Source organism: Apteryx mantelli, chromosome 16 (assembly GCF_036417845.1).
Source record: "Apteryx mantelli isolate bAptMan1 chromosome 16, bAptMan1.hap1, whole genome shotgun sequence".
NCBI classification, from domain to species: Eukaryota; Metazoa; Chordata; class Aves; order Apterygiformes; family Apterygidae; genus Apteryx; species Apteryx mantelli.
Window position 1 is genome coordinate 1689036 of NC_089993.1, and position 26848 is coordinate 1715883.

The 26848-nt window shown below is 50.2% G+C and overlaps 1 protein-coding gene across 1 annotated transcript in view; it reads right to left on the reverse strand.

The window, feature by feature from the left end:
* The window catches only part of LOC106482405 (ankyrin repeat and fibronectin type-III domain-containing protein 1-like), a 269112-nt gene that overhangs the window by 18036 nt on the left and 224228 nt on the right, over window positions 1-26848 (reverse strand). The window contains exons 6-9 of the mRNA XM_067306533.1: window positions 3031-3232; window positions 2467-2674; window positions 1205-1399; window positions 783-896 (exon numbers count right to left, since the gene is read on the reverse strand). Of these exons, the coding sequence (XP_067162634.1) occupies window positions 783-896; window positions 1205-1399; window positions 2467-2674; window positions 3031-3232 (719 nt within the window). The remainder of the gene's footprint in view (window positions 1-782; window positions 897-1204; window positions 1400-2466; window positions 2675-3030; window positions 3233-26848) is intronic.

The window sequence follows — 26848 nt, forward strand, 5'->3', positions numbered from 1 at the left end:
TTGGAGCCCAGCAGCTGCAAAGGCGCTGCCTGAAAACCTGAGTGTGGGCTACAGTCAGGTCATCTGTGTGAGCTGGACACAGCTGAGCAAAGGCAGCAGGGAGAGTGTAGGAGCCACAAGGAAGGTGACAGCACGGAGAACTGTCTGGCACCCTGTGGACTGTGATCCACCACCCTGAGCCATGTCGGACAGGGTCAGTGCCTTCATGGGCAGATAACAAGCCCAGAGGTGAAAAGGGAGAGACAGATGGGTCAGACAAAGGGGAGTGGGACACACCTGAAATAAACAGATGCTGGTTCAGGAATTAGTGGTGCTTAACAGAGGGGAATTCTCCCAGAAGCCAAACATATCTGGGTTTAAATGATTGGGGAGAGCAGGAACAGATGTTACCACCAACTGGGCCTTGTTCTGGCAGGATCCAGAGACCAGCATGGGAAGTGGCAGGACTGCAAAGCTCTACAGCGTGCAGGACAAGAGGGTGGCAAACACAAGGCATCCTGAATGTTGGCTTGGTCCAGGATGGTGATTCAGGCCAGATTCAACAGTTTGGATGGCAGCCAGGCCATCTCTGGAGTGTGCAGCCCTGGTCCTTCCCATGCTTGAGTGCAAATGCAGCTCTCCAAGGACTTGGCAGCATTGTGGCATGTCCTCTCAGCATACCAGTGTTGGGTCTTGGCCCCACGTGCATAGGGGCAGCACCCCATCCACATCCCGCTTGTACACCTGGGGTGCTTCCCTCCTCTGTGTGTGTGGCAGTGGCACGGGTCCCCCAAGATCCTGACCTTTGTACTTGGTGACGACAGCTGAGTTGACGCTCAGGGGCTCCCAGAAGGTCACCTGCACTGAGGAGCTGCTAGCCACAGAGAGGTGGACATTGGTGGGGGGGTCCGGCACTCCTGGGGACGGAGAATGCAAGGACTGTTAGAGCAATGACTGTCACTCCAGGCCCCTCACCGCCTTTTGTCCCTCCTGGGCCTTCCCATCCCAGACCATGGACACATTCCCAGAGCGCTCACACCTGTCGGGTAGCCTTACAGCAGGTCCTGCCAGTGACTGCCAGGCAAGCCTCCAAGCTGCAGGTTGCTGGGTGCTCTTACAACAGGTGCTGCTGCAGCTCCCTCGCCACAACTCTAGACCCGCATGTTGCTCCCTTCCTTCCCCCTCAGTGCAGGGGCTGCCCTCCATCCCTCCTGCTGGCACTCACGTGCATGCTCAAACCCTGCCTTCATACGCTTGTAAAGCCGGTATCGCCACTCCCAGGCCTTGAGCTGCTTCTCCTTCTCAGAGCAGTCAGCGTTGGGAGCCTCATTCACCACTTGTGCCGTCAGCTCGTTGACACGCTGCTCTGCTTCCCGCACCAGCGTGGAGAGATGCAGGGAGCGGCTCTCCAAACTCACGACTGGGGAGGCATGCAGGCAGGGATGGCGTGTCCCGGGCAAGGATCAAAAGGGAGAGAAGATGATTAGGCCACGCCCAGGCTCCGCTGGCACCCCGAATTCCCGTTGTCCCCACGGTGTACTGCTCCTGGGGAGCAGTTGACTGGCCCATGTCCTCCTCTCCCCAGTGTGTGACTGGGAGAAGAGGGGCAGGACGGTGCAGAAGGGCCAGGCTCGTTTTCCTACCACAGCACTATTAATTACTTGGTTCCTGCTTTTAAACATGGAGCCAGCACCTTTCCTGGTTGCTGCCTGACATGTCCAGCATGAGAAGTAGGGGCTGCTGTGTGTGCAGCCGCCCATGGAGCCAGAGCTGTTGTGGCTGCAGCACAGCCCACTTCCAGCCTGCTGGAACTTGGACACACACTTTGTCTAGTCTGGGCTTCAGGGAAGCAGATGAAACCTGCCCAGCTGCTCTAAACCATCTGATGCTTGCCACCATCTGTGCTGCCTCTGTCTCCACAGTAGACCCAGGGTCCAGGACCCAGCCACTGCCTGCTGCCCTGCGATTGCTGTCAGCCCACAGGGACATGCATGGTTCCATCACTTGCCCAGCTCTTCACCTCCACCAGGATGGGAGGGGGGCTCACCCTCAGCGACAGCGTGCACAAGCTGCAAGCACCTGGGGACAGCACAAGAAAGACCCAGCCTTGCCCTGGTCCTGAGAGATCCTTACCACAGTATGTGCTTAGGCTCCAGGGAAATTTCTACTGTCCATAAAATGTGGGTCCCATGTCCCGATTACCTCCCCTTTCCTGATTGCTGACCAGTGAGTTTGGCTTGTGCAGCATGGACATGGCCAGCGCTGTCTGGGTGCTGTGGCTGGTAACTCCACTGGCATGCAGGGTAGAGATGTCAGCCATGCGCCAGGTAGCTCAGAGTCTGTCCTCTTGGCTGCTTCGAAGAGCTGCAGCCTCTCCCACCCTGGTGACAGTCTCCTCACCCAGACTCCATTATCCAGTGTCCCCAGTACTGCTGATCTAGAGACCCAGGAGATGTGGACAGGGAAGCTCACCCTATACCAACTTACAGTGTGGACTCTCCTTTGCTCCTGCATGGAGCAGGGCCTTGGCTATGGGAGCGTTGTTGGTCATGATAGCAATGTCCAGGGGCAGCAGCCCCTCGCTGTTTGGGGTGTTGAGATCCAGCTCCTCGGGGCTATACTGCTTCAGCAGCTCCTGGACCCTGTCCAGATCCTGCAGCTCCACGGCCTCAAAGAGAGCAGCATTGCTCTGGAACTGGACAGAGCAAGAAACGCAGGATGGCTCAGCATGAGGGAACACTCCTTCATCCCACCCAACACCTCAAGCCTTCACCAGCACCCCAGAGACACCAAATAGGGTGGCTGCCCCTGTCCCAAAGGCATCAGTTCTCTATAGGCACAGCCAGCTGAGCAAACACCTGGGCTGGCTCCAGCTAAACTTGCTGCAGAGGGGCTTCATTTCATGCAATCTTGGACTTCCACCCCCAATGCCACAACAGGTAACAGCTATCACCCACACCTGCATCCATCTTCCCCAACAGTGGGACACTGGGCAGGGCCATGGAGTGCCCACTGTCAGGGCTGGTACATGGCCACTCATGGGGCACTGACCAGGTAGGACTTGCGGAGCTTCTCCTTCTCACTCCTGCCCGCCAGGCTGCCCTCATCGAAGGATGTGTAGTTGACGCGGAATTTCCCTGACAGGTTTCGGTAGAGCCTTTTGGCAGCGTTCGGTGAGGAAGGGCCTGGTGGCTTCCTGGCCTGTGCCAGCTGGAGGTCCCGCATCTGCTGTGTCATTTTCGGGGAGGATGACCTAGGAAATGGAGAAGAGATGGGGGGTAAAAAAGGCACGCGGGTGCCCAGCCTAGGGCAGCTGCAAGGGGGTACCAGAAAGCCAGAGGCAGGCAATCTGTGGCAGGATGGCTACACTAGGACACCAGAGCACAACCCAGGACAAGCCAGACGTGATCACTTCTGCTTCAGGGTACCATCAAACATTGGGAGGCTGGAAGGTGGCAGCTGATGCCAGTAATGTCCTAACGCATGTGTCTTATCACAAAAGGCTAGTTCTTCCCTTCTCCTCATTGCTGTCTCTTGAGCCCCGTGGGGGTCCCTCTGTGCTTGAACAAGGCCTGCGGGTGAGAGATTTCCTTCCAGGCCAGGACAAAGAGCCGGCCTGGCCCTGCACTGCTCTTGGAGCCTGGGCAGCCATGCTCAGCTACTTGCTCAGACACCCCAAGCAACCTCAGGGAGCTCATCTGTGCGACTGGTCCCCATCCATCAAATTGGGAAGAAGCTTCTTTACGCCCAGTCTCTTAATATCCAGGACATCCAGAGAAGAGCTGCATCTTATTGTCTGGGGCTGTGCCGGCCCACTTGGTAGTGAGGGTCTGCACACTCCTCTGCAGTGGCAAAGAATGTCCATCACCCTCCTGAACACACTCCAGGTGAGCACTGACCACTGAAGTCAGCTTAGGATGGCCTCATTTGACCTCTCTGTATTTATCTTTCTAATGGGAACCTGTCTCCCACTGTTTATCACCACCCTGAGCTCTCTTTTGTACATTGTTTCCTCCAGGGTCTTTATTCAAGCAAATGACATCGTCTGAAAGCAAAATGAGAGCGAGAAATGGACAAAAGCCAACTTCTAATGGCACCAAGAAAAATGCCAGGCCCCTAAGGGGATTAGCCACTGTTTGACTCCCAACCTCCTGCACGCTGGAAGATCAGGGCTTAACAGTCACTCCTCAGCTTCTAAACTTCAGTCCACATTAATTAAGCTAAAATATCTTCTCTCCACTCTGATTTTGATTTTCTTCTTTAAATAGCCATGACAAATATGTATAAATGGATAAGAAATTGGACATCCTTTCTCAGCTTTGCACATGGGGAACTGCCTCTCTCTCTCTGGACTTGACCCTTGTGTTCACACCAGAATGTTGTCCAGCAAACGTCCCCTGTTTTCAGTGCAAATTTTGTCTCACTGCTGCATGGGGCTTTTGCCCATGAGCCATCTGTTACAGGATCAAGTATTTTTACTGGCGTCAAACATCTGATCCCCTTATTGCTGTAGCCAGTGGCACAATTCCCACTAAAGGAGCATCAGGTCTAAGGAGTATTTGGTCTAACTAAGCTTAACACAGTTTCTCTAATTTTTGACCTCATACCCTTGTGTATAAGGTCAGATATTTAAGGGCAAGGTCTTCCCCATGCCATTTCATTGGTTAAATATCAAGCAAGGGCTGAGCATGACAAAAAGCAGGACAGTTGTCTAGAAGGTCATGCCAAAATGCTACTGCGAAGCTGTGACTGTGATGATGATGTTTATAAAGCCATCATGAGAAGGCAAGATATTAATAACAACCTCACTATGCGCTCTTCATCATCCTGATTTCAGATTAGGCACAGTGGGCTGCAGAGTGCTTTAATGATTTTACCTTTTTATTACTGTGATATTTAAATGCAGTAAATGGTGGGGAGGTTGACTCCTGCCAGTCACCTCATCTCACTGGGTTCAGCCTACAGAGTGAGATGTCTTGAGGGAGGCCTGAGCTGCGGTGTTGAGTTGCTGGTCTGGATTTTTCCAGGGATGAAGTGTTCTCCAAACATAGGGCTTTGTGCTGCTCAGTTTATGGAAACAGATACACTGAGAACACCAATGACACGAACTTCAGAAGGCAAGTCAGATCTCCATGTTCCCCCAGCCCCCTGATCAACCATGTCTCCACACAAAGGTTAGTGAAATTCATGCAGCAGGGTCTTACGGTTTCTAACAAATGAGGAAGGAAAGCAGCTCTCCACATGGAAGAATCTGGCATGAGTGGGATCACCATTTGGGCAGAGACCCTGTGTAACCAGCTCTGGGCTAAATGGGACACACCTGGTTCTGGGCACAGCTTCCTCATCTTATGGCCATGCCAGACTGTACTCCTCTTATTTCATCATGGACATGAAGAAGCTCCTGGCAAGGCCAATACTGGAATGGTAGACCAGCTGAATACTTCTAGTGCCAACGTGCTGGGGCTCGACACATGGCAAATACAAGACCCCACAAATCAAAGGACTGGAGAAGCTTCATGCAGCTCTGTTGTCACTGGTGGACAGAAATTCAGAGAGAAAACCCATCCATGCCTGTACAGGAATGGCACACTCGCAGGAAGAGTCAACCAGGAAGGCAGGTCCTGACCCATGGACTAAGCCCAAAGAAACAGTGTTATCTGATGTACTTAGGTAAGCGAAATAATTGACTCGAAAGATCCTGAAGCAAAATCTTGCCCTTCCTCTCATATTTAAAAGCTCCCTGCCACATAGTTCTTCATCTCTTCATCCCTAGCTAGCGTTTGGAGGTGAAGACTGCTCTTTTAACAGGCTTGTCTGTGAGCTGGCAAAGTACCTAATCCTTTTGTAGTTCCCATTGAACCGGGGAAGCAACAATGTTTTCCTACTCCAGGAAAAGGAAGGAAGACCCTAAAACTACCTCTCTGGAAGCTGGGTTAGACAGTTCTGGCGTAACAGAACACTGCTGCATGCATGCCTGCAGAATCAACATTCAAAAAAGGAGTGTGTTTTGGAGCAGAAGCAGGGTTGTCTTTTTTATGCCAAATAATATAGATGGCAAACGATCCAGTACACACAGACTCCAGAGTTTGGAGGAAGTTATTCAGAGATACTAGAAACAGAAGACAAAGAGAAATTTCTCTCTATTTTCCCTCATCTGATTTGCCTTTAATGAGAAGTAAAGAGACGGAAATTATTCAGAGCTCAGGAGTGAACATCAATCTATATTAAACTGGCTGCCCCAAAGATAAAAGAGTTTCCTGCCCTGTGGTTATGAGTCATCTGGACTCAGTGAAGTGGTCTTGATTTATCTAGAGCTAAACTGTGCAGTGGAGCAACTGATAGCTGAAAACAACACCCACAGATGTCGTGTCCTTAAGGTACAACCAGCCAACACGAGCTCACCCTGATGGCAAAGCCTGATCCTGCTAGGGAGGTGGTGGGAGGAGGTCAGAGGAGGCAGGAACACTACAATTAGCTCGTTTGCCCTTGTGGTTTCAGTGAAGCTGAACTAAATTTATCTCAACCACCTTGTTGTTCTTGTTGCTAATTAGTTGCCTACAGACTATTGCAAACACTACTGCATGGAGAAAGGTGCCTTCCCGTGCCAGTGTTTCAGCCTTCTGGCCGCAGGATGCATTTGTGACTGTGAGGGAGATGGCACGGACAACAAGCTTCCACTGCCATAAATCCACATGCAATCAGTTACTAACAAACTCCGTCACCCAACCCATGGAAAAGGCTGAGGTACTTTTAAAGGATTCAGTAGGGTTGGCCAGACCCATTTCATTAAAGCAATGCCTTTTTTTAAAAAAAAAACACATGAGGATGGATGTGCATAAGACAACTTCATTTTATCCTTCTCTTTTCCTGTAATGAACACAAGCAAATCCACTGGGTAGTTTATAATGTTGCGGTTTCTGCATATCCTGGGTTTTAATGTTTCCAGCGCTGCAGATCTTGGCCTAGGAAACAGTGTTAATAATTGTTGTAATTATATGATTTTAAGTGCATTTTGTTTAAGGGCGTAGCCTCTCTGAGACTCCAGCAGAGAACCAGTCCATGTCAGACAGGGCTGTTTTGTCCTGTTAGCTGAGAAGCAAAGACCAGACCCTGGAGCTTACTGGAATGAACCCCACTTCCCCCAAGCCAAGCCCAGCAAGGTTGGCCTTCCATGCGCAGCCGTGGACAATGCCCAGATCAGGCTCCTGCTGCAGAGAGCACAGGCCACCTATGGGTCTGCTGCACCAGAACTGCAAACCCACAGAGGGATCGTGCGCTTCATTTTCTCTGCTGCCAAGCAGTCCCCTCTCAGGCACAGGAGCTGGAGGTACCTGGCTGGACTGGCAATGACTGTCCTGCCTGTAGGTCAGCAGATGTGGCTGCCTGGCACACAATAGACACCCCAAGCCATCTACCACCAGTAGGAGCCTGGGCTGTGGGAAGGCTGATATGCACGACCCACTGCAAGTGGCGGCGATGGTCTTCAAGCCAAAAGCCAAGACTGAGGCTGCTAAGACCTCACTAAGCTCTCCCCATCCTCTCCTAGCCCCCCACCCACCCTGTTCAGACACTGGCCTTGGAAAGAATGAGCTCATCACAGTGCCTACTCACGCTGGCAGCAAGAGGGCAGATTCCAGCCCGGAGTGGCAGACATGAGCTCAGCACCATGCCTCCTGTCCCCAGTGTGGGTGGCTTGTCACTTAGAGAAACAGTTCCCGGCTGTCTGCAGCCTTATGCAGCAGAGAAAAAAAGCCATGAGGCTTTGTGCACAAGAAAAAGGGACTCCAAAAGACAGACGATGAAAGGTGTTAACTCTTTGAAAGGAAGATAAGACTTGGAGTGGGGAAGAGGACAAGGGCTGGTTCCTTGGGAGTGCTTGTTATAGCTTAGCGGCATGGGGAACACTCTGCTGCTTTGGTGCCATGGATGTCAATGGTATGTTAGTGCAAGATTCCAGGGATGCTCTCTTGAACTGCAGTTCAATTCAATTCATAAAGTTGTCCAGTGAAGGAACAGGCAAAGGATAGGAGAAGTCTAGAAAACATAGTTATCCAGTGAAACTAAACCAAACCCAGCCCAGTCCAGCCAACCTCACCTAGAAATGGGAACTTGCATCAAGAGAGCAGCCAGCAAGCTGCCCAAAAGCATTGCTGTACAGACTATTTCAGAAGAAATCTGAGTGAGGGGTCTTTTTCAACCACACTCACACTGAACACACAACCAGGATCCTGCTCACTTTGCTAAGCTGGTGTATACATTCTGCAGGAAATTACACTTTACAGCCACACTCAACTGCTAAATATTCTACAGCAGAGTTTATTCTAGCTCCTAACACACAAACAAGCTCCTTTCAGCTCATGTGGACATGAACCAGAAATGCAGCTTCCAGCACGAAGAGGAACTGCTGATGTACTCATACTTGATGTCTGAGTATAAGCAGTTCTCAGGACTGGGGAAATAGAGTATGGATCTGAAACAGTGCAGAAGTAGGGAAGTGCTTCCCAGAACAGTGGGATATCATAATCCTACTGTCTACCAAAAGGCACACCAAACATAGGACAAAATGCTACATTTCACTGTCTTCAGACAATCACTGTCTGAAGCCTATCCCAAGGTTTATGGACCTCAAACAGATATTTAAATATTTCACATATCTGGCCATATCTGGTCAAGAGAGGATAAGCAGTGAAAGAGCCATGAATATCTGCCAGATGCAATTCATGACACAGCCCTACTGAGTGGATATCAGGATGGTGAACAAGAGGTGGAAGGGAGGATGTAGGGATGCAAGACACAGCCATGGCCACTGAGCACAGGTAGGGGAGGCAGTGCTTTGCTCCACCCTGAATGACAGTGGATTGCTCCTCTACTTCCACACATATCAGAACATGCAGAGGACACCTGCCCTCCACCAGAGTGGTTCCCAAGGATGATCCTCTGGAACCATGCTGCACAGCTCTGCCTCTGCACCAGGACCTGGCTACAGCTCTCCAGTCCTGTCTGTGTACCAGCACAAACCTGTGGTTTGGGTGTGACTGCCAAATGCAGCATGGAGATAGAGCACACACAACTACACACACGCTGAGTGACAGAGAGCATAAATTATCCCAGGCCGTGCAAAGATGGAGCAACGTGCATCAGTTAAATAGTCCAGTGAAGATCTAAACACACAAGGATTAATTTTGAGACACCAAAATGAAGGAAGAGCTCAGGTATCTTTCTCTGGCCACTGCAAAACCCTCAACCAGCTGTAAGAGAATGGGGCAGGGAAGCACAGGGCCCTGCACTTGGCTAAGGGTTTCCAGAGGGCTCCTGCCACTTTGCTGTGCAGAGTGCCCATGTGAAATCCCTTCCTGCAAACACGTAAGAGCTGGGCAGGCTTTTCACAGTCTTGGTCCCAATTGTACCTACACAGTTTGGTCACATCCAGCCATACACGTTGCCCAAGCGCCAAGGGCCTGCCATACACCCACCAGAGGCTGACGCTGCCAAATGCCACTGTCAGCATTTCTGCTCAGCAGAAACATCTGCCTGCATCAAAAATGCACTTGCTTAATCGAACCTGGGCCTGAGGAAAGGCAGCAAACCAGACCCAGGGCTTTGTTTGTTTGTTTCCTACAGATTTTCTCTTTTTCCCACTTGGCAAACCCACTGGGTTTTGTTTTGAATGGAGCTGAAATGAGTATGCCTCTTTTGTTTAGCAAAAACAGCTCTAACTTATATAGATCCTGCTCCTGCCAGTACATTTTTGTTTGTGCTCCAGAAGCCCAATACTATTAGCCTGATGCTAGGAGAAGCATTTGTTGGCTCAGCGTAGCAGCAAGGCCAGGAGCTGCTGCCCAGCACGCCTGGTTTGTGTAGGGTCTCCCAAGCAGCCAGGCATCAGGCACTGTTTTGGCACTGCTCTTATTACTGCAGGTTGTCTCACTGGGACCCTGGGCCTCCATGCCAGGCATTCTCTTCTCAAGGAGCTTGCGACCAAGCCAGTGGCAGAGAGGGGACCCCCAAGACCATGCAACCCTCTGCTCTCTTCATGGCATGGCACTGGATTTGAGAGCAACCCCTTAGCAACTCAATGCTTGAATAAACATCAAGAAGTCCACACTTCAGGCAAAATCTGCAACTCATCCCAGCATTTAGCTCCCTGCACCACTGCAGAGGAAGAAGCAGAGGACTCCCCGAGTGAGCAAAGTCACTGTGTCATACTTCCCCTGTAGAGACTGTTCCCCAAAACAGGAGGCCGCAGGCCTCCCTTGCCAAAACCTTGTATTAGCAACGTGGCTGCCACATGAGCCTATGTCAAGGACACCCTTGCGCCAGCCAGAGGATAGGGAGATGTTCCTTCATGCTGGCTATTGCTCAGGCACAGCGACCGCTGGAGGAGCTGTGGCAGCTGGGAAACGCAGCCCGGAAGAGGGACACACAAAGCCTCACTGCCTCGGAGCCGGCACAGTGCTAGCGCAAAGGCGAATCAGCCCGAGAACAATCACAGAGTGTCTTTCCAAGGCACAGTCGTGTCCCGTTGGCAGGGCAGTGGGGAAGAGCCTTCCAGTGTGGCCAGCCATCCACCACAAGTCCCCATGAGCCAAGTCCCTTATAAATCATACGCTCTAAATTTGAGAGAGACAGAGACTTTAGGTTAGCAAAAACTTTGGGACTCTAAGAAAGGTTCAGAGCCAACCAAGTAGATCACTTGCTGACAGTCTGCAGAGGCCTGGCCTCCCATAAAACACACCATTTTTGCAGGCCGAGCAGTAAATTTGGGGGAGGAAGGGAGCGGAGAAGCTCAAACAAATTCTGTTGCAATACAATAATGCTTTTTCTTTTTTTTTTTCTTTTTTTTTCTTCTAATTAAGCATTCTGATTGGGAGTTTTAAACGAGCCCAGAAAGACCCTGTGGCTCAACTCCCATTAAAATATGACTGAAATCAGACTTTCAGTTCCTTAGGCATCCATGATATCCTGTCTTCCATCACAATCAGGATTGCTACTGTGTACTCCCTGTAGTCACAAAGTGACACCTTTTTGGCTGTGCCTACATACACACTTGTCCCCTTCTATCTATCTCCTCTATCTTTACATGCATATTACATGTAATATTTCTACCACACTGGAGACATTTCTCCTCAGTGATCATGATCAGGGACTATTTGCAATGGCCTTTTTTTTTTTAACCAGACAGAGTTGATAATATAAGCAGTCGGGAGACCATCCATCAGGGAACTCTTCTGAAAGGCAGGTACTGGCTGACAAGGCCTCCCCTCAACAGCTTTCTCTCCGCAGGGCAGCCTGACTCTGGGCACCATAAATCAGTCCTTGAGAGTGTGGAAAAATAAAATCCCAGAGACTTTCACTGGCTCCATCCACAGATCTGGGTCAAGAAGGAGACACTGGAGGGGAGAATTAATATCAACATGTCAGGCCAGGCCCTTGGCTGTATAAACCAGCACAGTTTCACTGGCTTCAGGGTTATTTTGATGATTTACCCCAGCAGAGGTTCTGGCCTATCCTGCCTGGTGGCTCGCGACTAGAAAATCCGGGTTTCTGCTTAAGCACAACCCAGTTTCTGAGGGATTAAGCTAGCTGGGTATGTGTGTTGCAGACTAAGGATGTTCCTGTCTGGAGGGCTTCAGGAACCGGTACTCAGCAGCTGCTGCTCGTGTTGATGAAGAAAAGCTTGTTGCCATCCTCCGTTCCCAGCACTGCTAGTCCCCATGGCACCTCCCAACATCAAGAGCTCTCCAGTCTCTCCCCACCACTGCAGCAACTGGGCCGAGCCAGATTTGCTGAGCTGGAGCTGCAAACAGCCCCTGAGCTCCTGCATCCCAGTAAGGGTAAATCCTCCTTGCTGCACTCCCTACAATGCCAACCTTTAATTGCTGCTTGACATTAAGTATCTGAGCAAGGAAGTCTTGGGTAAATGTTCTTGCTATGGGAACACACAGTGCTGAGTCTCTTTAATTACATTGTTTTTGTTTGGCTTTTTTTATTAGTTGTGCTGCGGCTTCCCCTCCCTCACAGGCCAGAGAAGCGCACGCTAAATATGGCTGGGTTTAAAGTCCACAGTGAAACCCGAACCTCGGCACCAGACTGACTGGAATCGGTGCAAGCCAGGGTTACGAGGGACACGCATTCCAGCCGCCGCGGTCCCTGCTCCCATCCTCCCTGGAAGCTGCGCTGTGCTCCCTGCTCTGCACAGCCCCGCTCCAAACACCCGCCAGCCCTTCTGTACCCACACGTGCCGCTGTGCTCGTGGTGGGCTCCACATCCCCGACTCGGGCCGCTCAGAGCACAGCCACCGTGCTCCACAAATACCTATCCGTCCCTCCTCATCTCCCTCTTCCTTGCACTCCCCCCATCCTGCTGGGAGCCTGTCATATCCCTTACTTCATAGACCCCAAACCTCTTCTTGTTGGTAAACAGCCCTCTCCTCCATCGTATCCTTCACTTCCTTCCCAGTGGCAGTCCCTAAAGGTGTTGTCTTACACCAGCTCATCCCACCTTTGGGCTCCCCCGTGGGGATGAAGGGCCATCTACCCCCGGCCACACAGTTTTCATCTTTCTCTGCCCCCTCCTTGTTATTTTAAAGGCATTCCAGAGGATGCTGTCAGGCTTGGATGTGGTTTGGTTGGGTTGTTTGTTTTCGTACTGGAGGTTTTATGATCGTACTGGGAATGAGCCCTAATTGAGCTGCAATTCGAATTACAGTCCGTGGGTATTTATTTCATTTTTTTGGAAGGACTTAAACTGCAATGCAATTTGGGCTGGAGAATGCCTTTGGTTTTAAATGGAACCTCATGGAAACAGAACTGAGCTGCAAGACAGGCTGGCCCCTGAGATGTTACCTAAGTACGCAAGCAAATACTGCACCTCTGCCATGGCAGCGGGACTTGACAGTGATAACACACAGCATCCAGGGTGATCACAGCTCTGTCAGCACCAGAAAATCAAGCACCGATGCCAGCACAGGAGGCAGACAGGGCCAACCCTCCACCATGGAGCGCCAAGTACACAGCCCATGGGGCCCTGCTCACTCAAGGGCTTGCAGCCTCCCGCAAACCTTGGGGCATGTTTGCTCTCTGCGGTGCAGAGATCTGCGCCCTTTTGCTCACCCAGCACTCCCAGGGAGGGAACCATGGCACCGCTGCCATGGGGCAGCTCAGATCCTGTAGCTGGGGGTCACTGTCTGACGCAGGGAGGCACCAGCTTACAGCCACACTGCTTCCAGACCCTGCTCACAGGGCCCAGGCAGCACAAATGAGCAGGACCTAAAGGTCAGCAGCCAAACTGCCCTTTGCAAGATCTACATCGGTGTCAGCTTCTGCTGACCATGCCCATACTGAATAACAGTTCAGCCCCAGCACCTAAAATGTGCGTGATGCTTTTGGCACACAGAAGCAGCGGGACCTGGCAGGTAGGGATGGGTGCACAGACAGATTTCCAAGACACAGAGCTGAGCACCTGCTCGGCATTGCAGCAGTGCTTCCTCCTGTCCTAGGATCTCAGAAGTCCGGATGCTAAAACAGGTCAATAGTGCTGTGGAAGACAAACCCGACCCACCGGCACCATCCTGGCTAAATCAGACTTCCGCATATTAAAAGCAGATGAATAGTGGGGACTTACTGCCCCTGTTTCAGGAAGAAACTCTATCCCTGCTTTGCCTGCCAGGAACAGGCATCAGTCTGTGCCACAGATGCATGTGTGCAAACTCTTCTTATAGTGGGTATCAAATGAAGAAGCTGAGTCATATGACGCCTGATCTCAAAGATCACTGAAGAGAAAACGTGTGGAAAAAGTCTCCATACGGTCATTAGGCCCTAGCTTGGACCCAGCAGGATCAAAATGGGGGTAAGCACTCAGATGATGAGTTTGGGGACTCTCAGCCATCCGGTCAGGACCTGATTACTGTGCTGGGAGGAGCAAGAAGGGGTATAAGGCCACACTAATCTAAACTTGGTTCCCATCCCCTTGCTCGGGCTCTGATACCCAGTTCTTGGAAGGAAGAGCGGGGAGGCTGTTGGAGCAGGTTGTTGTAGAAGTTGCTGTGGTAACCCAAGCCTGCTTGGAGCCAGTGGCTTAATCTGAGAGCCGTCACGGCTAGAGAAAGGGGCCGCAGGGGACGGTGCTGGGACAGCGTGCAGCCTGTGCTGGCTGCTCCGAGTGCTGCAGGCAGGTACCCGCGCCTCTGGCGAAACACTCGGGACCCCACAGGAGCCCAGAGAAAGCACTCATTTATCTTCTCCTGCCACTGCAGCAGCAGGCTCCGAGCGGGTGCAGGAGAGAGGCGCTCCTCATTTCAGGCCTTGGACCAGGGTAACACGCCACACCAGTTGTGCCTCGCACGACCCACGGGCGTACTCCATGCTGAGACCAGCTCCTGTGCACCACACTCACCATGCCCCATGCCCGCGATCATGGGGCTCTGTGGCAGCCGCACACCCAGGCCACCCTGGCTGCTGTTTCCATGCTAACCTAGCTCCCCTCTCTGCATGAAACAGGCCTCGCGGGAGCTGAGGATGCCCGCTGCCTGGTCCTGGGGGGTGCAGTTCAGTGGACATGGGAGTACAGCCACAGACCATGGGGGCTGAGACCCACAAACTCATTACACCAGTGAGAGGCAATCAATTTGAACCCAGGTCTTCAGGGAAGAAAAGCAAATCCTTTAACCTCCTGCGCCACCTTGTGCCACAAGGAAGAATACACTAGTGAGATCCAGCTTTAATAGTAAGCCACCTCTCCTCTAAAACCATGAAACTGTAGAAAATTGGCCCAGGAAGGACCTGCAGAGGCAATCTGAGCTCATTCCCTCATACCCTCGACTGGTTTCTATTTCCAACTCTATTCCCAGTAGACTGTGTCCAACCTGAGCTCTGCAGCCCTCAAGGTGACCTATCCCAGCGCTTTGCTGGGATATCCCTTCTGGGGGAAAGCCACCATCCTATTCAAGCCATCCAGCTAAACGTGGACCAAGCTGTTCAAGCGTGCCTAAGCTGTACAATGAAAGCAGGCACCACTGGCTGAAGACTTCCAGAGTTGCACCCAAATGGGTTATAAAAGGCAGGCCACAGACATTGATCTCCGCGGGGAGGAGGAGACAATGGCCAAGACACAATGGAACAACAGACAAATGCACACACCCGGCTCCAGAGCTGCTGCCCAGCTGGTAAATGTTACTGGAGTCAGAAAACCCCTTTCCCGTTGGAAGGCAACCAACAGGGCCCAGCCAGCAGCACTGGGCATGCTGGCCGTTACCCACATGGTGTCCCTGGCATTGCTACCAAGAACATCCAGGCCCCGTTGGGTATATCCTTGGCCTCCAGAACAAATATTGCCGGCAGCACTTCCCAGTCTGGCTCCCAGTTCATCACAGCTTTACGCACAGAATTTGTTCCTGCCTTGCTCCAAAACCAGCTCCCTGCCCAGCACCCACTGGGTTCTCCAACTTTCTTCACACTAACCTTGCCTGGGAAAACCTTCCTGGGGCCATCACCTCACAGATGCCATCTGGCTCTTCCCCTTTTACAGCAGGGACCAGACCCTGGACTGCATCCCTGTTGCTGGTCTTATGCCCCCACCCAGTATGCACAAAGCGCACTGGGGTCAGGGCACAATGGGCCACTCCAGCACCACACAGCACCATGCCAGAGGAATTGATTCACAACTGCCCAACCACAAAAACTCTCAAGTAGGTTAGAGGCAACTTTCCCACCCGTGCATCTCCAGTGGAGTCAGGGTCCAAATGCCGTGATCTTAGAGGAGAAGCTAACATTTTTGCCACTTTCCTATAAAACAGCTCACACTGGCCTGAGCATTCCTGCAATGGTATTACCAAGGAGAGACCTCACCATCAGTTAGGTTTCCTTCCAGTCAAGGTTTTTCTGGCACCTCCCTCAGAAAAGAGCTTTCGTACCTCCTTTGTTACTTTATTCTCCCTCTAGCTATCAAAAGTGATGAGGTATCTTTGGTGGCAAAGCCCAAGCACAGGCAGGGATAACAGAGCCCATAGAGGAATCGTCAGAGTCCCCAGGACAGCAAGCAGAAAAGATCTTCCTTCCATCCTAATGTTGCATACAAAAGAGCAACATTAAAAACCATAGTAATTGCCAGGTCAAATTCTCAACTGTAAGGACATGCTTATCTGTCCATGCATTGCAATATACATGACCACGACTGCAAAGCACACCCACGGAAGAGGAAGGGGACAAATGCCTTTTCTTGAGGTGTCACAGGACAACATGAGCACAGGGGAGCATGCTCTCTCCTCTCATAATGCTCTGCCTCAGCTTTTCCTAGTTGCTGGACTTCAGTAGAAGAAATTGTATCTAAGTAACGAATGGCACTATTACCAAGTACAAGCACTCAGAGCCTCACGGATGACCTTTACTGTGCAATTCCTCACCTGCGAGCACTTGCTCTTACAAGGTCTACACTCTCCAGTAACCCTTTCGTATTTTGCATCCTAGTTTTCCCAAGAGACCTGGTAGAAACCCCCCCACCTCTAAAGTGCAACCACACAGACAGACCAGAGGAGTCAACAGCAGGGTCTGATGCCTGGAAACAAGGTATCTCCACTGCAATGCACACACCAGCATGCACTGGCCAGTAGCTCATACTGCTGTTTGACAAACAGCTGAAGGAAACAAATTGCTAGCTGCGATGGAAAGCGCTGCGGGTGGCCCAGCTAGCTGGGCAGCGCTCGGCTCTGTCATGTCGCAGTCATGAGCACTAAGCTCCAAGCTTGAGGCTTTGTACAACTGCTCGGTGATTCCAGGAGAAAATGAAGGAGAAGAGTCCTCACGATTCACAGCACTGGGGTTTGGGAGCCTGGACTCTGCTTAAAGCAACGAAGGACATCAAACCATTAACATCCGTGAGCTGAAATGGACTGCCTCCTGCCCAGCACCCCACAGCAGAGGGTATTTTACAAGTGACAGATAACTCTCTAGACAAAGTGACCTGAGCTCTGCTTCTAGCTCTTCCACTGGTCCACTGAGGATGACAGGCAGGTCATGTCAACAGCCAGTGCCTCAGTTTCCCCATCTGGAAAATGGAGATAAAGATAATGATGTCTTTTGTAAAAAGCTTTGAGACTTACTAATGAAGAGTACCAAATAACTGCTAGGATTCACCATTCCTGACCTGGACTCATGTGGGCAAGGGGGTGCCTCTAGCGATGGGAACTTACTGCTGTGTGGGAGAGTGCTTGGTGCAGCTGGTATGCAGCATGCACAGTGGCCAGAAAGCCTGTTTGCTGAAGATGGATTAGCTGGGGACTTTAGCAGCTAGCCTCTGAAGAGTTCTTCTGAGCATGCACAACCACACTGTCCAGAGGCTAATAATTTGACCAAATCTGGGTTGACTTCCACAGGGAATGTACCAACACTGCCAAATTTGAAGTCTCTTTTCCAAAGCATGGAGGCACCAGAAGTCCTCAAAAAAAAGGGATGGGGGGAAAAAAATGGCAAAGCTACCATTTTTCCCCAACTTTCTGCTGACGTCTGAAAAAAAGGAGAAAGTTCAGCCTGAGGCAGAGAGTGAGCATGGAAAAATTCAGACCAAACAGTTAAAAGTCTGGCACAGGTATAAGCAAACAAACTTATGCTGGAAAGCGCTATACAGCCTTAACAATAGAAGTCTACTGGCTCCATCTACAATAAATGTGTCGAGTGAAAGTTACCCGCCTTGCCCTTTTCCCCTCCACAGTAGTGCTCAGCACACAAGAGGATGATTTCACTGTAGTAAAGAAAAGCAAACCAGTGGCAGGGGCCAACAGCTGCAGGTAGCCTTGGAGATGAAAGGCTGTAACATGCTGAGAGGCAAAACAGCTCCTGAGGCAGACGCCTCCATCAGCACCCCCAACCCCAGCACCCTGGGCTTTGATGCCCCCATCATCACCCGTTCCAGCCCCAGCATCCCAGGCTTCAGCACAGGTAATGAGATGCTGTGGGCAGCAACAGGAGCAGGCGACTGTGTTGCCCCAGAGCAATAACATGCGTGGGCTCAGGTAAGCACTTGCAGAGCATTTCCAGCTGAGTGCCCCCATCTCCAGCTGCCCAGCATGACCAACACATTTTGCAGCAGGGTACCTAGCATCCTGCATGAGACTGGGGAGATCAACAGATTATGCATGGTCCTAGTGTAGCTCAGCATCAGCTCTACCTGGCTGCTGGCTTTTCTCCTGGGGTAAGGAGCCGCAGCTCAGGCAACAAATACCTCCTTCGTGGCTCATCACAGCCTAACACAGAAAGCCAAGCTGCTATGGCAGGAACAGAGATGAGGGCCAGGCTGGGAAGAAATAACAACAGCTGCCAGTGGCATCCCAAAACCCATCTCCAGCTTTTCTACTGCTGAGATGGGGCCACAACAGTTTATGCAGAACAAGCTGGCTCTGAAAACCTCAACAACATGATCAGCTAAGCATCTGGCTACAACAGATCCCGCAGTCACAGGGCCATTGTGTCTGAGCTACAGCTTCCCTGCCTCATCCCACCCTGGTGCAGGAATAGGACAATGTGAGCACACCAGTGCACATGGAATGCTGCCTTGGGTCCCTGAATAATGTGATGTCCCATTCCAGCCTTGCCTACACCACGAGTCACTGAAGAAAATGGCCAAAGATAAGGCCCAAGAGAAACTTCACATTCCACGAACAGAAATGGTTTTCAGCTTGCAAAAAGCCTTTCAGAGTTTGTGACCATGACAGAGCAGGGCCAGGAAAGCACTGGTAAGATGAGATCTCTTGACACCATCAACCTTTCACTAACACAGAAAGTAGGCAAGCGCTGCATCAGGATATCTATTTCCTCACTCAAGGAAATCCGTGAACATACTTACAGTTGAGGTTCCTTCAGTTACCCCATGGGACAGCAAGCAAGACACCAGGCGTATACATGGAAAGCAGAATCATTAACCAAGTGTCACACCAGCTTACCTGTGTCCAGAAGCAGCCTCTTTGCTTCCCAGGACTTGGCCCACTGCTTCAGGAGATTTCACTGCATGGAGAAAGCTGACACACCTGTCCTAGCTGTAAACACCCTTCTGACTTGGGGCACAACAGGCCTTGGCTCCAAGCTGCCCACCTGAAGCACGCAGTGCAGGCAGCACAGAACGCACAGAGGAGGATGGTACAGGGAGTTGGGCTGGCTGCATGCAAGGTGGGCATGGGGGAGTAACAAAGCGCTGTGCTGGCACAGCATTGGGACTCATTAGACCTCATATGACCTGCTTTCTAATCAGAAAGCCTTTGCCCTCTTTATGACATAGACCAGAGGGACGACAGTCCCTTCCAGCATGAGAAATCCAGCTGAGCCTCTTCTGGGCAGTCTCTGCCCTAGAAGCTTTTCCCCAGGACAAGGTAACAAGGACTGACACAAAAAAATCTCTCTTTCATGTCTTGAGTCTTCTACATAAGCCAGACTTTAAGAAAGGTTAAAACCTCCATCATATAGCAGGAGTGAGTATCCTCTCATTCCAGCACCTGATGCACAGTGACATTTAAAACCAAAATATGAAAGAATTTGCTTTAAGATTATACATGGCCAGATCTTCCCAGACCTAGAAAGAGTTGTCTGCCTGCCACTGCCTCTGACCAGAATAACTGCCTCCTCTTCTACAGTAAAGACGCTGATGAATGGGAACATCATTCAGGGGAAAAAAAGACTTTCTATTTTTAGCAGCTGCTGCCTGGACAGAGCAAGTTTCAGCAGCTCAGGACACAGTACACACACAGAGTGCAGAAACCTTAACCTTGGCGCTCTTTGCTGAGAGCGTAACACATGCTAACGGCTCCAGGTTGTGATCCCAAATTTATAAAGCCTAAGAGTAAGCTCTGGAAAGCTGCATTAGTTTGAACTGATAATTGAGAGCTGGGAACCAACCTGCATCTTGTCCCTTGGGCTGGGGGAATGGGCGTGCCAGCAGAAGACCCTGGTCACTAGTTTCCTGATATAACAGCCAGCATGTTTATCAGTAGATCTCAAAGTGTCTGAGAAAAGAGGTCAGTGTCAATGTGCCCTTTTTAAAGAGGGAGAAACTGAGGCACAAAGAGGGGAACAGTCTTGCCCTCAGTCTCTCAGCAGGCCAAGAGAAGTCAGATCACCTATGTCCCAGGCCAGTGCTTTAGCCAGTGGACCCCAGCCCAGATCTTTCTCCTTGGTGATGGATGAAACTAAGAAACCAGATGTGTCAGTTTCGTTTGGGAACTTCTCTCACATGAATCTTCTTGAAAGGCACACAGAACACTCCTGGTGTTCATCAGAGCCTTACATGTACCCAGAAACTCCTTCGTGCAATTGCGCAAGGGCAGGAAGAGCTGAGTAACCAATTTGCCAGCTCTACCTCTGATCCCTAGCATCTCAGGGGATGCAATAATTGTGACTCATAAACCCACTGGCTTTGCATGGAAAACATCATCTCAGCAAGCCACAACATCCCACTGTAGGTGATGGAATCCTCTGTGGGCAGTAGGCCAAAATCACTCCTGATAACATAACGAGGAGGTGTCTCTTCAAGCTCTGCTCTGGTGGCCATGCTTAACAAATGCATGCAAGTAATTTCATATGGCATTTTGCAAAGCTCAGAAATAGCATCTCTTTAGAGCAGACCATCAATATGAGGTCTGCACTGACTTTAGGCAGAAGAGATTTGCCTCCCAGCTAGTAACTGGAGAGCCCTCACAGGCCCTATTGGGACACTTCTTGGATGGGAAACCAGTCTCTGTCTAAACAGATCTGAAGGGGGCCAAGGTGAACCTCTGCACCATGGGAAGAGTGAAAACTTGTCATGACTACAAGGGCAGCTGCTGCCCAGTGTACTTGGACAGAGCTAAACATGAACATTGCTTTTCCTAGCCTTGAAACTGGATCTTTTATCAGGTCTGCACTATTTTACGCTGCCCACATGGAAAAAACCTCCTCCATATTGCCAAACAGCTCTTTGGGGCAGATCTTCACTGCTGTATGACCCTCCCTGTTAACAGTGTAAATAAAGGCAATAGAGACAAAGTGGGAAGGGGAGAGAAATGCCTTTGGGGAGTGAGCAATTGCAAGAAGTACTAGGGTAACGGGACAAAGATTTCTACCTTGGGGATAGTGGAGATGTTGACAGGGAAGAAGGGAACTTTGGAAGTAAGGAGGGGAAGGGAACATCACCGCTCCTCCCTGACCACCAATGTGAATGAGGCTCAGCAGACTTTGAGTACACTTGGTCTTACAAACCTCCTCTGGAAAGCAAGAGAGTGGGCAGAAGAAAGGTGGATAGGAGGGATGGATGTGAAGCACAGTGATGGGGAAGAGTGAGCTTGCAGAGGGCAGGAAAGATTCAAGAAAAGGTGGACAGAGATCTCAACACACCAGACGACCTGATCCTTGGTGTCCCAGTGATCTGGGCTGACTCTTATCTCTGATATCGCCATTCCACTGAGTGCTGCCCATCCTGCCAGCATCCAAGCCAGTAGGTCCGATATTGACTGGACACTGAGACATGCTCTCCAGGAAGATGAACAGGAGGATCCTGAAGCTCTGGCAGGCAGAACTGTCTCAGTCAGTAAGAAACTATCAGTGGGACAGAAGAGCACAGAAAACCTGTGCAGCAGGGACCACCACCATTTAAGGGAAAAGGGAGGAATAAAAGTACTCAAATACCTTCAAGCTGCTGACTGTCAGGACTGGGCCTAACAGCCTATCTGGAAACAAGAGGCATTGATCCTCCTGTATCTCCAGATGCCAGTGGCCCTTGTAGTGTCAGCAGCAAGGCCAGGGAACCTTTCACCTCCCTGGGTAAAGCTGGGGTTTCAATCTGGCAGTTCAGAGTCTGAGACAGACTGACAGTTTTGCTGGGGTTGCTCTAGACACACTAGTCATCTGCATTGCCCTTCTCCGAGTGAAAACTGGTCATGGATAAGCCACGTTCAGCACCTTCAAGCCTAAATTCCCAACCACTAGGAAGCTAGCACTATTTTCAATATTCCCACCACAAGAAATATACTGAGATATTTTTGTGTGTGGCCTAAAAGATCTGGGAGAACTAAGACTCACCTCCCCTCAAATCCAACACACTGACACCATGGGACTACCAGTTGGTGTGGAGGATCCAGCAAAATGTGGAGCTGTCAAGAAAGGCTTGACTCACACTACAGTCCTAAAATTCAAATGCCCATGAGGTTTCCCTTTCATGCCAAGGATCATAGCTTTTCTGCACTTTTACACCAGAACAACCAGGGAGTTTGGACTGTCCACTGGACACAACTATATAAATCCAGGCAACTGGCACTTTCTGGGAGAAAGAACCACGGAGAAGAACCAGTGGAGATCCTGCAGGACCAAGAACATCTTCCACACTCCTTGGCAGGGACCAAAATATCCATCCAGCAGATCCAGACCATGGGAAGTGTCAAAGAGATGATGAGAATAAAACAAAACCAGTCAGACTAAACAAAACCAATCAGAGCTATTTGACAGAAATCAAAGTGTACTGAGGATAATGGATATGCTGCATTGAGAAATACTCCTATCAGGGCTTTGTGGTGTCAGCTACCAGCAGAGGGAAGCGCCAGAAACAACATGCTGATGCAATATTTTAAAATTTGTTTCCCCTCCACTTGTCTTTGAAATGAATGATATCCTTTTCCTGTGCTCTCAGTGAGGAAGGGCTCTGGCCCCAAATAGGGATAGCCTAGAAATCAGTCTTCTCTGAAGTTTTCTTCTGTCATTTCCCTGGAGTGCTTAACTTTTCCTGCTGAAGTGACACAAGAAACAAATGTAAAATCTTTTTTTTCCTTCCTTGCTGAGACCTGTTGAAGGGCTGTTTTCTCAGCAGCTCCTTGTATAAGCTAGATCTTTGGCTGATGCCAACAGCATAGAACCATTGGACCTGCCTGGAGTCAATGCCTACCGCAGCAGGTCACCCAACTGCACATGGAGAGTCCTTGGTCTTTTCCTTATTTATGACTCTCCAACCCCACCATAATCACAAGCTGAGCTGACTTTCTCCAGATGACGAGAAAACCCAGGCTGTTTGAGGCTCATGGATTCAGGAGCAGAAAGCAGAAGTCAGCATCTGTTTACACAGACCTTGCAGATTTGGATATCACTGAACTTACACCCATGTTGCATTCATTTTCCACAAGTGCTCAAGGGCTGGGGGCATTCCCAGCTCTTTGCAGGAAACACAAGGCTACAGAAGTGGAGCTGCACAGACTTGACTTGTCCACAATTGTGAAGACCTCTCCAGGCTAAGGATCAGCAGCAGCAAATGCATCTGTGTCACTCAAAACAGCAATTACATTCGAGCCTCTATCTGTTTGCAGATGACTCAGACAACACAGATAAAAGGTGATTTTCCTCAAATAAATTATTCCTTTCAAATGCTTTCCTAAAGGCAAATCATACTTTGAGGGAGATATTTCCAGGGCTCGCTGCTCCCCCTCGCCATCAGCAAGTCCCTCACAGTCGTCAGTGAATCACTGCCACACCAGCCTTTGGGAGGGAGCCAACTCCTGCTCCCCCATATATACCGAGGTGCACAGACCTTGGCCATTCCAAGGTCATACAGGGCACCTGGGACAAAACTGGGCATTCAGACCACACCCCCAATGCCTAGTTCAACCCTGAAAGCTCTGGGGTTCCCCACCTGGCATCCTGCTGCCCCCTCTAGCCTCCACACTGCTCAGGGAAAGCTGTCCTCAGTGGGCAGCAGGGGAATGGTGGCACAGGGAGCGAGCAGCTAAGCTCCCCTTCCTACCCCTTGTACAGGGGAGTCTCCCCAAACAGAAGTCTGCTTGTTTTCTGGACTGCACTGCTTATGACCACATTTATCGCACGTAAACCTACTTTCTAGGGGCCTGATCCAGAGCCGCCTGCTGAAGGAAACATTAATTTGAAAAGCCAAGGGAAGTTCAGACTGCCCCAAGCCCTTGGGCAGGGGCCTACTATATATTAGCACGCTGGCTCCCCAGAGCAGCCTGTACACTTGAACAGACCACAAGTGCAGTGTCAAAGCCCAATTCCATACAGCTAATTCAATAAGTCACAGATACCATTACTTCATAAGGCAGAGAGGCTCCACAGTTATTAGGGGAATTGGAAGCGGGAGGGGAGGAGGAGTTGAAATGGAGAAGGGAGAGAGACAGGGAGGGTGGAGAGGGGGAAGCTAAGACAAGCAGCAGAACAAAACATCCCATAAATTATGAGAAGCTGCTGAAATACCAGAACAAATGACCCCATAGCTTGGCCATTGTTCCTGAGTGATGGCTTAAAGCGCTCTCAGTCGAGACAAAGTGCCTCTGGTTTCGTTTCAATGCTGTGCCTGTCCCATCCAAACCTGCACTCAGCACAACTAAGCCAGGAGGGGCTGCATTTCATCGAAGATGACGGCCGAGACTGGCAGGGGGGGAGGCAAAAGCCTTCAGAAATCTGGATGCCCTACCCCGTTAATGCCATAGAGTCTGTGTGCCCACATCTCTCAGCTTACCAAGAGCATCTCTCCTGCTCATGGGTTTCACACATGTGCCCTCACACTTCCCAGACACACGCGGTCACACTGACACTCCTCATGACCATCCCTCCTGCTCTTTTACTGAAAAGGATCAAGGCCTGTTCCTCCCTTTAGTTATTCTTTGCTCAGACTAAAAGTTTCCTCAGCTTGAAAGAGAAATGGATCTGAGCCTTCTCTTGGATATGCAGCGCAAGTCAGGAGTAGGACAAGTATAACTGTGCAAACCAGAGAAGCACCGAGCCCTCTGTCCTTATGGTGCTGCTGCTTTCTGGCTCCCACAAAGTTGTTGACAATTCACTTTGTGTTGGTTCCTCCCCAGCAAACAGATGACTGTCAAGCCAAGAGCCATATTGGGAAAGTCCTTCAGGACCATAGACTATTAAGTTGGAAATAATACAAGGCACCCAGAGAGTATTTGCAGTAGCAGCCCTCAAGTTCACTGGCGCAGGAACAGTCAGACAGCTCATCTTGCAACTCAGCACATCCTATGGGCTCTACAGCCACCCAGGAATGTGGGACTTGGGTGCCAGAAAGCAAGGAGCCTGCCGATGGGGACAGGTCATCCTCTTTGCCTTCACACATCAGCACACAGCAACAGTAGAAGCAGGCTGAGTGGTGCACTGGCAAGGCCAGGCATCTCCATGGCCTAGCTTTCATGTCCCAGCACTGAGAGGCAATTTTAGGACAATTTCCGTACTGCAGGAGATCACTTAAACCCAAAGGAGAAACACTATTGCATTATAAAATTTTAAATAGCTTCCATAAAAACACTTCCATTAAAAACCTTTTGCTTTATGACCAAACCTGAAACACAGGGCAGAATAATAGCAGGATAATAATAGCACAGTCATGTGTGCCGCCTCTGGCACGAGTGTCAGCTTGACGATCCTGGAAAGGTTTCTGTGTATGAGGGACCTGACTGTGCCCAGAAGAGCTGAGGCCTAGCGTAAAACACTAATGGGAGCACTTGGAGACACTGCCCTTAAAGCAGGCTGGATAACCTCAAGGGCTCTGGGAGCACAGAGAGGAGCAAGGCAGTGATCCCATCAAAGAGCAGTAAGACATGTCTGAACACAGGGCTATGTTCACCAGCCACAAGGCAAAGTTCCCCCGCTCCAGGGGCTGCAGGATTTTGCCTTCCTGACACCACAGTCCTGCTCAGACAGATGCCCACCAGCCATTTTACCCGGCCCCATGTGCTTGGACATCACAGGAAAACCACTTTACACCTTCCTGTCTGGGCTGGCATGGTCTCTCCTCAAATCTGCTCAGGATCCAGGTTTCTGTGTATCCTCCTTTTCAGCAGAGGGGAAGTGAAGAACTGAGATTACAACTTGCCAGGGGTCAAACAGCAAAACAACATGCAGGCAGGAATGAACCCAAGCCGGCTGGCTCCCCTCCCCACGTGTCTAACCACTAGATGACATTCTCCTGCCAGCGTTGCTTTAAGTTTGTGGTGGGCAGCCAAAGAGCAGAACTGAGATAACGAACAGGGAAGCAAGGAATTTGCTGCATTTTTATTGAACCACCATGGGAATATGCTATTCTGACAACAGATTACAGGGAGGTTGTCCAACACGAAAAATGTGAGGGGTGCAAATAGAAAAGCAGCGCAACTAGAAACAAACAAACAAGAAGAAAACAGAGAGAAAAAACAGGCTAGACAACAAGAGGTGAGTATGCGAAAATGAGAGCAGAGGGAAACAGAGGGAAACAAATGGAAGAAGGAAAACCAGAATGAGAGGTAGGAAAGGAAAAGGACGACACAAATCAATGCCAGAAGGACAAACCTGACAGGGCTGAAATTCCACCTGGGTGCCAGCTCTGGAGAGGAACACAATGAATTTGAAGGTGGGATAGAGGCATCCAGAACCTCTCCCAATCTCCTCATACACAAGTTGAAAATGGAAAGAGCAGATCAGAGTCTTTTCATTTGATTAAGAATCACTTAAGAGAAAATATATACATGATCAGATCTTAGATGACACATATAAAAGGAAAAGAAGCTCTCTCTCTTTGCCTTCACCTTAAAAGGGTGTGAGGGGGAAAGGATGTTGCTAGTGTTTCTCAAAGGGGTTGCTGTAGGGATAACTGGAAGTCTCCAAGGGAGCTGTCAGTTTTCTAATTCTTAACTCCAACAGGAGAAGACGTTGAGCTTTAAATAAAAAGTGCCTTTGCCTTTCAAGCACCCCTGTTATTTAGGCTTTGGAGGTAGCTCAGTATCACAAATCAGCAGAAAGCAGAGCTTTAACAAATCAGACCCCAAATCCTTCCCTTCCTCAATTGCCAATTTTTGCCTTATTTGGAACTCATACCACCTTGGCCCTCAGTTAGCCACAGTGTGCATCTTCCAGCAAACAGGACTAGAAAGGAATTG